This window comes from Microcaecilia unicolor, chromosome 7 (assembly GCF_901765095.1).
Source record: "Microcaecilia unicolor chromosome 7, aMicUni1.1, whole genome shotgun sequence".
Taxonomy (NCBI): domain Eukaryota; kingdom Metazoa; phylum Chordata; class Amphibia; order Gymnophiona; family Siphonopidae; genus Microcaecilia; species Microcaecilia unicolor.
The window spans coordinates 244,297,934-244,310,189 of record NC_044037.1 but is presented as its reverse complement, the minus strand read 5'-3'; the positions used below and the strand labels follow the sequence as shown (position 1 = coordinate 244,310,189).

At 40.4% G+C, this 12,256-nt stretch overlaps 1 protein-coding gene across 1 annotated transcript in view; it reads left to right on the top strand.

The window, feature by feature from the left end:
* Positions 1-12,256, top strand: part of TANC1 (tetratricopeptide repeat, ankyrin repeat and coiled-coil containing 1) — a 296,811-nt gene that overhangs the window by 160,225 nt on the left and 124,330 nt on the right. The window contains 2 exon segments of the mRNA XM_030209133.1: positions 1,338-1,468; positions 6,980-7,169. Of these exon segments, the coding sequence (XP_030064993.1) occupies positions 1,338-1,468; positions 6,980-7,169 (321 nt within the window).

The window sequence follows — 12,256 nt, the reverse complement described above, 5'->3', positions numbered from 1 at the left end:
CCGTCCGCTTCCCCAGATCAGCCAACAGGGTCTCAAATGCAGACAGCTGCTCTGACAATTTTCCCAACTTAGGCTCTAAAGCCATTGTCACTGCCGAGGTTAACTGCTGCAGCTGCTCTGTCGAGAAGGCCTGCTTTTCTGGTTGCTGCTTCATCTCCATATTGCCGGTCTGTTTCAGTTTCTCTTTCTCCCCGCTTAATTCCCTTCCCCACCATACTGCTGGGCAACGATTCCAAATATCTGTCCATTGAGCAGGGAATTACAGGAACAAAGAGCTCAGTGGGAGCTAAAGTAGGCTAATTATAGCTGTTAAGGTGCCCGAATGTCCCGGAGAGCAAAGAAGTATGTCTTGCTCTCTCAAGGCATCACGTGATCTCCTAATTTAGTTATTTATATTCCACATAATTACTATGCAGATTACAAAACATTCATGGCATTATAAAAATCAAGATTGAGAAGAAGAGCTGCCCAAAGATCAGCTGACCCTGGTTTTTGGCTTATCTTCCTCTTTCTGGTGAGATCATCCTAGTAGCATAGTTTGACCTGACATTTTCGGCGATCCCATAGTCAATATGTATAGGCACTAGGCATCTCTCTCTGCCTCCCCTGCAGATCCTTTGTATACACAAACCAGGACTCTTAGCCACCAACTTCAAGAAAGTGCTAGCAAAACAGTTCACACCAGTATAATGTGGCAGATCTATAATTTATATGTATAGAGTACCCTCAGATATAAACCACTGTAACTGCAGTCAATAATGCTGCTAAAAAGTGGCATAGCACTTCTTTCATTGGGTAACTCTGACAATTTTTTGGGGAGAGCAACATATGCTCATTTTTTTATGCATCCCAATCACCACAGTGCTATAAAATCACTTGTAACTTTTAAAATAGTATATACTAGGTGAAAACTGTGCACTTATCTTTTGAGTTCTTGCCTCCCAGGCAGAACTATCTTGCCTTGTTAAAACATTTATCAGTTGCCTTTCCCTGGAACTGCCCGACTCCGCGGGGTTTCAATCTCTTTCCTCAGGGACAAGGGTTAAGGCTGCATAGATGTTATCTTCCTCCTTCTTTGTTGCTTCTTTTCTTTGTTCAAGCAATCCACAAAACAAGGCTGGATAGCGCTAGAAAAAGTGAATTGCACTGTATAAATATGACACATTTTTATAGTATGAATTGGTTTTGCCCTGGAGTTTAATGGAGTCCATTGATTCAAAAAGGTAATTATGTATAAGCTGCCATTAGCTATTCAGAGACATTTTGTGTGAAACAATCACTGAATTTTGTTTTAAGAATACAGTATAGTGATATATATTTTTTAAATTTCCATACAGAGTCTAAGGCTGATAAGGAGTCAAGCTGTTCACCTGCAGCTCAAGAACTGATGACTAGGCTGGGATTCTTGCTAGGAGACGGGCTTCCACCATCTGCACATTTGTCTGTACAAGATAAAAATGAAACAATGGTATGCCTGTTTAACACTTAAAACATTCATTGCATTTTGTGCTCGCCAGAAGTATCATTTACTGTGTCCATTTGTACCATATACTCCTTGCAGCTGAATTTAAATAGCAGTGGTGGGAGACTAGGCTTGATGTAGTGATTTATTTATACAAAGAAGGCTTTTCGTTGAGTTTGAACTTTGCATTGCATCCTTCACTTAAGTGACACAGTTGTCTACACTTCATTAATAGTAATATGTTTTACCTTTTTTTTTTTTCTTTAAAGAAAATTTTTTTCCCGAAGTTCACGGCCAGTCCAACCATTGTGCAGGAATAGGGGGGGCTGCTTAGGACAGCAGCGTGTATGTGTGTGGGGGGGGGGGGGGAGGAGGGTATCAAAGAGCAGCTGCAGTCAAAGCAAATAGGTCCTGACAACCACACAGTTTCAAAGAAATAGCAGCAGGGAGGGTGGGCAGTATATGTATAGCCCATGTACCCAAATTATTCTGGGAAGTGTGGTGTGATCATGATGTTTGGTGGCTGAGGTGCCTAAAAGTTAGTTGGAAGGTGGGGGTACAAGGCTAATGGTTGCCTAGAGCACCTAATACACTTTCACTGGCCCTGCCTAAATGGTATTAACCTGGGGGAGGGGAGGAGGAATTAAAATAAAAGTAAAGCAATATGGTAAAAAGTTTGCTTGGTGGATCTGTAATTCTGGTTCTGTAATTCTGGTTCTGTAGTATGTTGTTTGACTCTGCATACAATTGACAGTGTACTGCATTTACATGGGAAACCTGACTAAGCTCTGAAGCACAAGGCATCCAACATGCAACCCATCTGACCTTAGGATGTGTAACACTTCAGGGTTTTGACAAATAATTACCTACTTAGCTAATACACATGATTTTGGAGCATTAAAGAGCTATTTGAGTATAAATCATGGTATAACAAGCTTAATATATTCATACGATCCACACACACATGGATTTCTGATTACATGCCTTAGGGATTTAAGCAAAAAAAAAAAAATCAGGAGAAAAACCTCTGCAGTAACACACATGCAGCACAGACAACAAAGGTGATCCAAAGATTGGAGAACAGACGAGAGTTCATCAAACCAAATTTATTGAAGAGGGACCCAGCTTGGCCAAATTTCGGCTGTTCCTTCGTCAGGAGTCGCCAAGTTCTTCCAAACAAAGCCAGAAGAGGTTCAGTAGAAAGGCTCATCATCAATGTTGCAGATACAAGAAGCTCACAGCATGGTACGGATTGATGTAATGTGGAGAGATGCAATTGTGCCATGCTGTGAGCTTCTTGTATCTGCAACATTGCTTGATGATGATGAACCTTTCTACCGAACCTCTTTTGGTTTTGTTTGGAAGAACTTGGTGACCCCTGACGAAGGAAAAGCTGAAACTTGGCCAAGTTGGGTCCCTCTTCAATAAATTTGGTTTGACGAACTCTCATCTGTTCTTCATTCCTTGGACCATCTTTGCTGTGTGTGCTGTCTTAAGGCTTTAAAACAAGAATCCGCATATGTACCTAAGGGGGTCCACGCTACCCATACCTCTGGTGCTGCTCCTTTTGCCCACTTGCAAAAATGTCTTTGAAAATTGTTCCCATAGGTATAGAGAGGTTAAAAATGAAAAGAGGGACTTGAAGCTCATGTTTTGGTTAGTGGAGGTAAAAGTACCCATGCAGATGGCATTTTCAGATCTTCATGTGTACCTTTTCCAGCCAAATTCTACCTGCGGAAAAGCAGATGTAAGCATACACAGTAACTTACAGAGTGAATGACAGCAGATAAAGACCTTCACAGTTCATCTAGTTTGTCCAGCAAGGCAGCCAGAGCTTGACCTGCCACTCTGCAGGTTATATTCCTTCATTATTAAACACTGGCATCACAAATAGGGCAGTTGGCAATTTGCCATTATACTGATCATATGTAGGCAGTAATATATGACGCAATCTTAGAATACAATACCACAACATGATGCCAGTCATCTGAAGAATGGTTTTACTATTATTTAATTTAATAACAAGAATTTGTATCTAGCTTGACCACCAAGCTCTAAGCGGTTAACAACAAAAATCATCCAACATATAAAATTCAATCAAAACCAGAAAGTATAGATATGACCATGAAAAAGTATAGGTAGTACAACAATTAAAGAGGTAACGCTGGAATAACAAATCCCCCTGTTTACTAAGCCGTGCTAGCAGCTGCCGTGTGCTAATGCTGTCTTGGCATTGCCGTGCGGCAGCTGCTAGCGCAGTTTAGTAAACAGGAAGGAAAGTCTTTACAGCTCATCGAAAACTCATACAGGGCCCTGTTTACTAAGGTGCACTAAAAATTAGCGCATGCTAACACTAGAGACACCCATATATTCCTATGGGTATCTCTAGTATTAGCATGCTTTAAAAATGCTAGCGCATCTATAAGGCGGCTTAGTAAACAGGACCCATAATATGTAATATTTCTGACTTCAGATGGTAAAGTGTTCCAAAGTTTATAACCTTTACTGAATAGTGTACTCTTTTTAGTACTGAGTAATCGGCAGCAATTAGCTGATGGTAATGCAAGTAATAATTCCTCTGAAGATCGCAGATGACATAGTAGTAGTTTATAAGTGGTTACTAAATTTGTCAAATAATCAGGTCTTGGACCATGCAGAATCTTAAAAATAAAAGTCAAAGCTTTAAAATCAATTCTTGCTTGAATAGGTAGCCAATGTAATTCACATAAAAACGGTGTGGCATGGTCAAATCTATTTCCATGTAAGATTAACTTGGCTTCATTTTGTAAGACCTGGAGTCTTTGCAGCTGCTTAGCTGGCAAGCTTGACAGACAAATATTACAGTAATCAAAAGACATAAGAGTCATTGCCTGGATGGCAAGTTGGACATACCGATTTTCTAGGAAAAACCTTAATGGCAGCAACATAGTCACATTCATTATCAATACATGATTGAAACCAACAACCCAACAATATTACTAACTAACCACATTTTACTTGCTAATTTCAACCTTAAAATGTTTCCCCCTTCTCCATTGAGGTACACGTTATCTGCAGTCATAGCATATGATATAAATGTAATATAAAGTATGTATAATTGATCCTGATTTGTTGTTTGTCATTTTGAGGAGACTGACTGTAGAACTCTGCCTGATATTGGCTTTACTTCCCAACTACTGGAGTGGCTGTCAAAGCCCACTCCAGCCCATCTTGATCTGCCTTACCATTTTGGGGATCCTAAAGGTTGATTGGGAGGGGCTCAAGGCTAAAGGTTTGCCTAGGACGCGACTGGGTTTACTTTGTACTTGTGGCAATTTTCAAAGTGAAAGTACATGTGTATTTTTACTTTTGTAAACTGGTACAAAGCGTGCAGGTGAAAAGTACATAGTCTTTGTTCCAGTGTGGGCAGTTTGAAAACTGACTCCAAAATGGGAGGAAAACCCTTTAACGCAGTGTTTCTCCAGCCGGCTCTTGAGTAAACTCAAGCAAGTCAGGTTTTCGGGGTATTTACATTGAAATAGATTTACACACACTGCCTTCACTGAAAACCAAAATAGCTAGAGATTACTCCAGAGCAAATTAGAATAACGGTGCTTTCGCACACCTGAACCAGTGTAATCCGAGGTTAAAATTCCACTTCTGGACCTGTTTTAACAGGAAAAAGCAGTTTGGGTGGCTTATGTTTGGGAGGCAGTGAGAGTTGAGGAATGGATGGAGTCCTGGATAATTCGTCTAAAATACATAATTGCTAAGGGGTCAGTTGGTCTAAAAAACAATTGGTCTAATGGTACAATAAACAAAAGAGACAGGATGCAAAAATCTGTGTAATTTTGAAAGAAACAAACTACAGCAAGATACAGAAATTAAAGATTAGCATACAAACTTTATGAAAGAAGTTAATTTTATAAACATATATATGAGTGAAGAAAGTTAATGTGAGAAAATTAAAAAGCATGAACGTTTCAGTGTTCTAAAAGCACAGATTGTGGGCAATGTCATGTAGAAAAATCCAGAATATTTTAGGAGGCTCACTGTGCAAAAATTGACATAATACAATCTTCATGGCTTCTTTTATTATTTTTCTGTTTCTTTTGTTGCTTGCTTTGTATTATGCATTCCATCTGACCTACAACATTTTTCTGCGCTTTCTGCAATTCGGCAATCAATTTATAAACTCTAACATGTACTCTTCCAACTGAGGACGCCCATCTCAAAAACGACCAAATCCAAGGCATTTGGTTGTGGGAGGAGCCAGCATTCGTAGTGCATTGGTCCCCCTCACATGCCAGGACACCAACCGGGCACCCTAGAGGGCACTGCAGTGGACTTCACAAATTGCTCCCAAGTGCATAGCTCCCTTACCTTCGGCGCTGAGCACCCCCAACCCCCCCCCCAAAAAAAAAAAACCACTCCCCACAACTGTACACCATTACCATAGCCCTAAGGGGTGAGGGGGGCACCTAGATGTGGGGTACAGTGGGTTTCGGGTGGGTTTTGAAGGGCTCACTTACCAGCACAAGTGTAACAGGTAGGTGGGGTATGGGCCTGGGTCCGCTTGCCTGAAGTGCACTGCACCCACTAAAACTGCTCCAGGGACCTGCATACTGCTGTCATGGAGCTGGGTATGACATTTGAGGCTGACATAGAGGCTGGCAAAAAAATTAAAAAAATATATTTTTTAGGGTGGGTGGGGGTTGGTGACCCCCGAGGGGAGTAAGGGGAGGTCATCCCCAATTCCCTTCGGTGGTCATCTGGTCAGTTCGGGCACCTTTTTGAGGCTTGGTCGTGAAACAAAATGGACCAAGTAGAGTTGACCAAATGCTCGTCAGGGACGCCCTTCTTTTTTCTATTATGGGTTGAGGACACCCATCTCTTAAGCACGCCCCAGTCCCGCCTTCGCTACACCTCCAACATGCCCCCATGAACTTTGGTCGACTCTGCAATGGATTGCAGTTGAGGGCGCCCAAAATCGGCTTTATATTTAATAATTGGCTTCCTAAACAAATTTTTCTAATACATTCATTCATGACTGAAGTCTTTGCTCTTCCACATCACACACTTGTGACTTTGCACCGCTTGCTCATTCAGTTACATTTTTACCTATTGTGTCGTAATACCAAGAGGCTTCCATGGTTAATGCCTTGTTTAGATTAAAGCATGTGGTGTGTTTTCATTATTCACTTTTAAAAAAGTGATCTGCCATATGATAAATATGACTTCACACCTTTATCTTGATGATTTAATCTTTGCACCAATTGTACCAAACCTGAAGAGATGGACAGTGGCAAGGATTTTTATTAATGTATGTTACATTATGCTGGATTGATGTTTTGTATTGCTTCTGTAAATCCTTGTGTACCCTGGAAGGGGGAGAAATTGGGGATAAATATGAAATGAAAATGGGAAAAAGCATTTTTATCTTACTTTTGTTTGACTTCACCATTTTATTCCACTTTAAATGTCAAGTTATTTACTGTGTCCAAAGAAAAGCAATAACGGTTTTTGTGATTCTTGCAGTGTATATTATCCAACCAAGGAATAAGCCCCTGCTCTACATTAACAAGCAGCACTGCATCTCCTAGCACTGACAGTCCTTGTTCAACTCTGAATAGCTGTGTCAGCAAGACGGCAGCGAACAAAAGTAGTCCCTGTGGGACCATTAGCAGCCCCAGCTCCACACTGGAAAGCAAGGACAGTGGAATTATAGGTAAGCAAGTGAATCTTGTTGAAGCTGTGGTTGTGGCAAATATCAAGTTACTAAACATGTGAAATTTTCAGGGTAGTTAACGAATATATTTGGCATGCATACAAAAGGATTGAAAAAGCACAAGGCCGCTTCAACCAGCTACTCAGTAACATATATAAGGAAGAGTTAAATTAGCTCTCAACCATGTTTATAAATAAAATGGGAAACCGCATTAAATTTAAGAGTATTAAAGTTAAAGTTTTTTTATTTTACTTACATTGCATGTTGATTTGCTATGGGGCTCATTTTCAAAACACTTAGACCTACAAAATTCCATAGATTACTATGGAACTTTGTAAGTCTATGTGCTTTGAAAATACATCTCCATGTGTTATGCAATGAAATCGGTTGTTAGTGTTAAATGTGCATCACAAATTAAAGCTTGGTAAGCAAAACGTGTGTGAAGTCTGGTATCATTCAGAATTCATTGGAAGGGGGATATTGTGTTTCCTAAGCTACTCAAATAAGCTCTCATTGTATTTTGTTGGTGTCACATTATGCCAAGCCAGCAGCACCTCTTAAAGAAAGAGGGATCTACTTCTGGTCCAAACATTTTTGCTTTTTCTAGGGCTGAGGACTATAGATGAGTTCTGCCTTGCTTCCACTGAGTTTGATAATAGAGGCAGAGCAGGATTCCAGCACTGAGCTAAGGAGGAAAGGAATTGGACCAGAAAAATGAGCTTTCTTGGAGCAGTGCCACCCTTTCACTACACAGAATCTTAAGTAGAAAGTGCCAGTACTCTAAGCTCTAAAGCCATGAAGAGCAGACCTATGCTGAATTCTATTTCCAAAGAATCTTGTTCTGATTGAGCTATACACCTCATATTATTTATTTATTTATTTATATTTTGCTCACACCTTTTTCAGTAGTAGCTCAAGGTGAGTTACGTTCAGGTACACTGGATATTTCTCTGTCCCAGGAGGGCTCACAATCTAAGTTTGTACCTGAGGCAATGGAGGGTTAAGTGACTTGCCGAAGATCACAAGGAGCAGCAGTGGGATTTGAACCGGCCACCTTTGGATTGCAAAACTGGTGCTCTAACCACTAGGCCACTCCTCCACTTCCACAAGGAATATATTCAATTTATAGGCTCAACCTCTCTACATCTGTTGACTTGGGTTAATGTTTTATTATGTCTATGTATTGACTTGCCTATGATTACCCGTATGGAGCAGTGTGTTCACTATTAGTGCAGTAAAATAATATATTTGAAGATAGGGATAGTCTCACCATATATATACACTATATAACCTCTCCTCTCTTCGATCCCCATTGTGCCTGAACCTTAATCGACCACAACATCACCATGTATTTGTTTGCCTTTACGGTACTTTGTAAGCCACATTGAGCCTGCAAATAGGTGGGAAAATGTGGGATACAAATGTAACAAATAAATATAATGAGATTGGCTTGATATATTACTACATATTGTTCTGTTTTTTTTGTTTTTTTTAATACAGAGTTTGATCAATCCCAGGTGCCAGGTTACCATGGCGTCTAGAAATTGGACCCTGCCTGGGATTGTATATTCTCCAGTCATGGCTGCCTTTCCCGCAAAGCAGGCTTTCCTGATCTACAGTACACTATATGGTGCAGGAAAAGCTGGTTAATCTTTGCAGTTTCAAATCTAGTGTGACTAACAAAAGTGAAATCAACAAACTCCGCATCTCAAGTTTCACTGAGCTCAGCAGCAGCATGGTGCAGATGTTAGGAAAGCCCGTCTCTGTAGAGGGGACAACCAGGCAGGTGTAGTGGTATTAAAGTAAAGGGGTAAGATACTTAGCTCTGAGTGAGAGAGATAGCGAGACAAATACCTCAAATGCCTCAGGCACAGCTGCTAAGGAGATAATCATTGGCTGATAACATGCTTTTTTGGGGGGGGGGGGGGAGCTGTTGGTTTGTGTCAGTTCTGTGTAATGGCACATTAAGAGCATGGTTTGCTTAGCTCTTTCGCACAGATACAGAATGGGAAAAGAAACAGTCTTGGTAAATCAGGCCGTTATGAGCTGTGGCAGACTTCAAAGGGGATACCCCTAACCCTAAACTTTGGAGACAAGGTTGGAGGAGGGAGCAGCAAGAGGTGTCTCTTCTGCTGGCTTCTAAATTCAAAGAAGATTTATCAAGCTTTGCTTCAACGTATAAGTTAATAGTTGGGAAAACACAAGACAGATAATGTGATAAGCATAACTGCAGCATATTTGTTATAGACATGCCAACAGAAAACATACATTATGACTCCATGTTTCTTTTTAAATAATATTATAATATGTCACACCTATCTTATACACTGTGTCTGAAGTAAAGCAATTACTTTTTTTTAATGATTCTTAGTGTACATTAGCCAACCAAGGATAAGCCCCTGTTCTACATTAACAAACAGCACTGCATCTCCTAGCTTTGACAGTCCGTATTCAACTCTGAATAGTAAGACATGAACAATAAAATTCAGCATACATTTGTATATCAACACTGTACAAATAAGGATGATAAGTATTAAAAATAAACATCTTCGAAAAACTAATCCAAATAAAAAAGCTACCTTTTTCCTAAAAATTAGTAGTCTGTCTTATCTCAGACAATTGGTTCCACAGTTGTTGACAAATCGACAAAAACACTCGTGGCCATGTTCACATTAATCTTGGAAGCTGATTTATATTCCTTTGCATCTGAAGGAAGCTCATACACATGTAGATACTACTTTGTCTGAAGAATATTTCAGATTTGTGGTAGAAACAAAATTTTCCACTAATATGTACTGCCTTTTAGTTATTTGTATCATACATATTCACCTAGTGCTTAGAAAGTGGCTTGGCTTATTGGTGGTGGTATAAGTAAAAGTGTACCCCTATGTGGATGATCGATTGATCTAAAGCAGAGAGATCACTGAAGTCTATAAACTGCTTGTTAGTTGCTAGGTTTTGTAGTAAATTCCCCAAATCCTTTTCTGCCAGTCAACCCAACCAGAATCTGTTGGGATTGTGCTAAATGCAACTCAGGCCTAGGCCTGTCTCCCTGAATAGGAAAGACTCAGCTAACGTTGCCCTGGTCCACACTGAGAATTCTGGATTTCATTGCCACAATCACACCGGTCTGTGGCATTCCTATGTATAAGTCAAACCTAGCAAATATTAAAAACCCAGTCGTTGTGATCAGCAGCTTCAGGACCCCATCAGGGTCACAGAAGAGTTCAAAATCTGGCTGGTTTGGTGTTTGTATATTATAACTTTCTATACTGTCCTTCAAGGGCACCAAAGCAGTTAACAATTCAATCATAAACTGGAAAAGAAAAAGTACACTACAAAACACATTAAGAGACTTGAGGAAAGCTAGAAATAAAGAGTAACAAAAGATGGCAGAATCCTCCCGATCTGCCACCCTCCTCAGTATCTGTGTCCCAAACCTACAGAACCTTAGCAACCTTCAAATGCCCAAGAAATGAGTTTCAATACAATTTTAAACTTGACCATAGAGGATTAAAGACAAATGTGATGAGGCAAACTGTTCCACAGTAAAGTGGCCAGACAGTGAAACTCCAGTTGTCAAGTACACTCTAGTTGGGTTTGGGCTGGAGCTGGTGTTGGAACCATAAGCACATTCTCAGTTTAGAAGCATAGAAGTCTAGCAGGAATATAAGGTGTAACCAAATTTGACAGCTTTAGTGGCAATCATGAGCAAAGAGTCCAGAATGTCAGAAGAAGAATCTCAAACTTATGTGAAACTGCTACCCCCTGTTCTTTCATTAATAATGGAGTTACATGATCAAAATGCTTGGCATATAAAATGAGCTTCATAGCCATGTTATTCAGCAGCTGTGGAGGGGCATTTTCGATATGACGTTTAAGTCCGACTTTGGACATTTGCACGAATAGGAAAGAAGGTCATTTTCGAAAAAAGAAAAACATCTTACCTTTTTTTTTTTTTTTTTCTCGAAAATACTGTTTTGAACAAGGTTTTGTGCTTTGGATATTTTGATTTTTGGTCCATTTTCAGAAACAAAAATGGGTAAGTACAAAACGTACAGATTAATGCCATTGGGATGTAGGAAGAGTCAGCATTTTAGCAGACTGGTCCCCCAGACATCCCAGGAGAGCAATAGGGCACCCTAGAGAGCACTTCTGTGCACGTCATGAAAATGCTCCCAGATGCACATCTCACCTTTGCTCCCTTATCTTGTCCCCTGAGTCCTCCAAAACCCACTCAAAACACACTGTTTCCCACTGTACAACACTATAATAACCCTTACGGGCTACATGTAAATGGGTAGGAGGGAGAATTTGAGAGCTGTAACAATGAGAGAATGTTCTGACACTCAAAAATGATCTGAACTAGGATAAGACAGTATCCCTCAGGCCTAGTTCTGCCAGATGTCTTAGGTCCAGCTTTGCTGTGGGTAGTGCCCTGAGTGGGAATATCAATGGTGGCCTCCTGCTGGTCCCCACAAGAATGTTATTGTCACTGCTTGCCCCACCTCTGCCATTGAAGTACCTACTTGCAGACTAGTTCACCGTTTTTTAGATCCATAATAGCAGTGCCTAGAAGGTTCAGGGGTAGTAATGACAAAGTAGGAGGGACTGAGAGCTCTTTTGGAGCTAACTTAACTCATGTTGATAGCAGGTAGGAGATTGGTAGAGGGTTTTCTTCTTCCCATTCATTCATGCTCTCATTCTCTATTCTCCCTTCCTTCTGCCAAACTCATATCAAGGCACCCAGTTGCACAGTGGGCAACCTTTCCTTCCCTGAGTCTGACCTTTAAGAGGTCTTTCCTTCCAAACTCCTCAGTATAAAATAACTCTGATCAAATACATATGATCACATCTGGGGAGCTCATCTAGGTGAACTACACACCCAAGTTCCTTAGTGTCTCCAAGAGGAAGATGTTACTTCAACTTCTTAAAAGTGAATGCAGACCCATATGCTCTATAGACTTTAAGAAACTGTATGACTAACAAATGTGTTCTAATTGAGATTGACAACAAGGTAGATGTGTACTACATGAACAGCAAGACAGAAAGTGATTTCATCTTTTGTGAAGGAAAGCAGTCAGCCT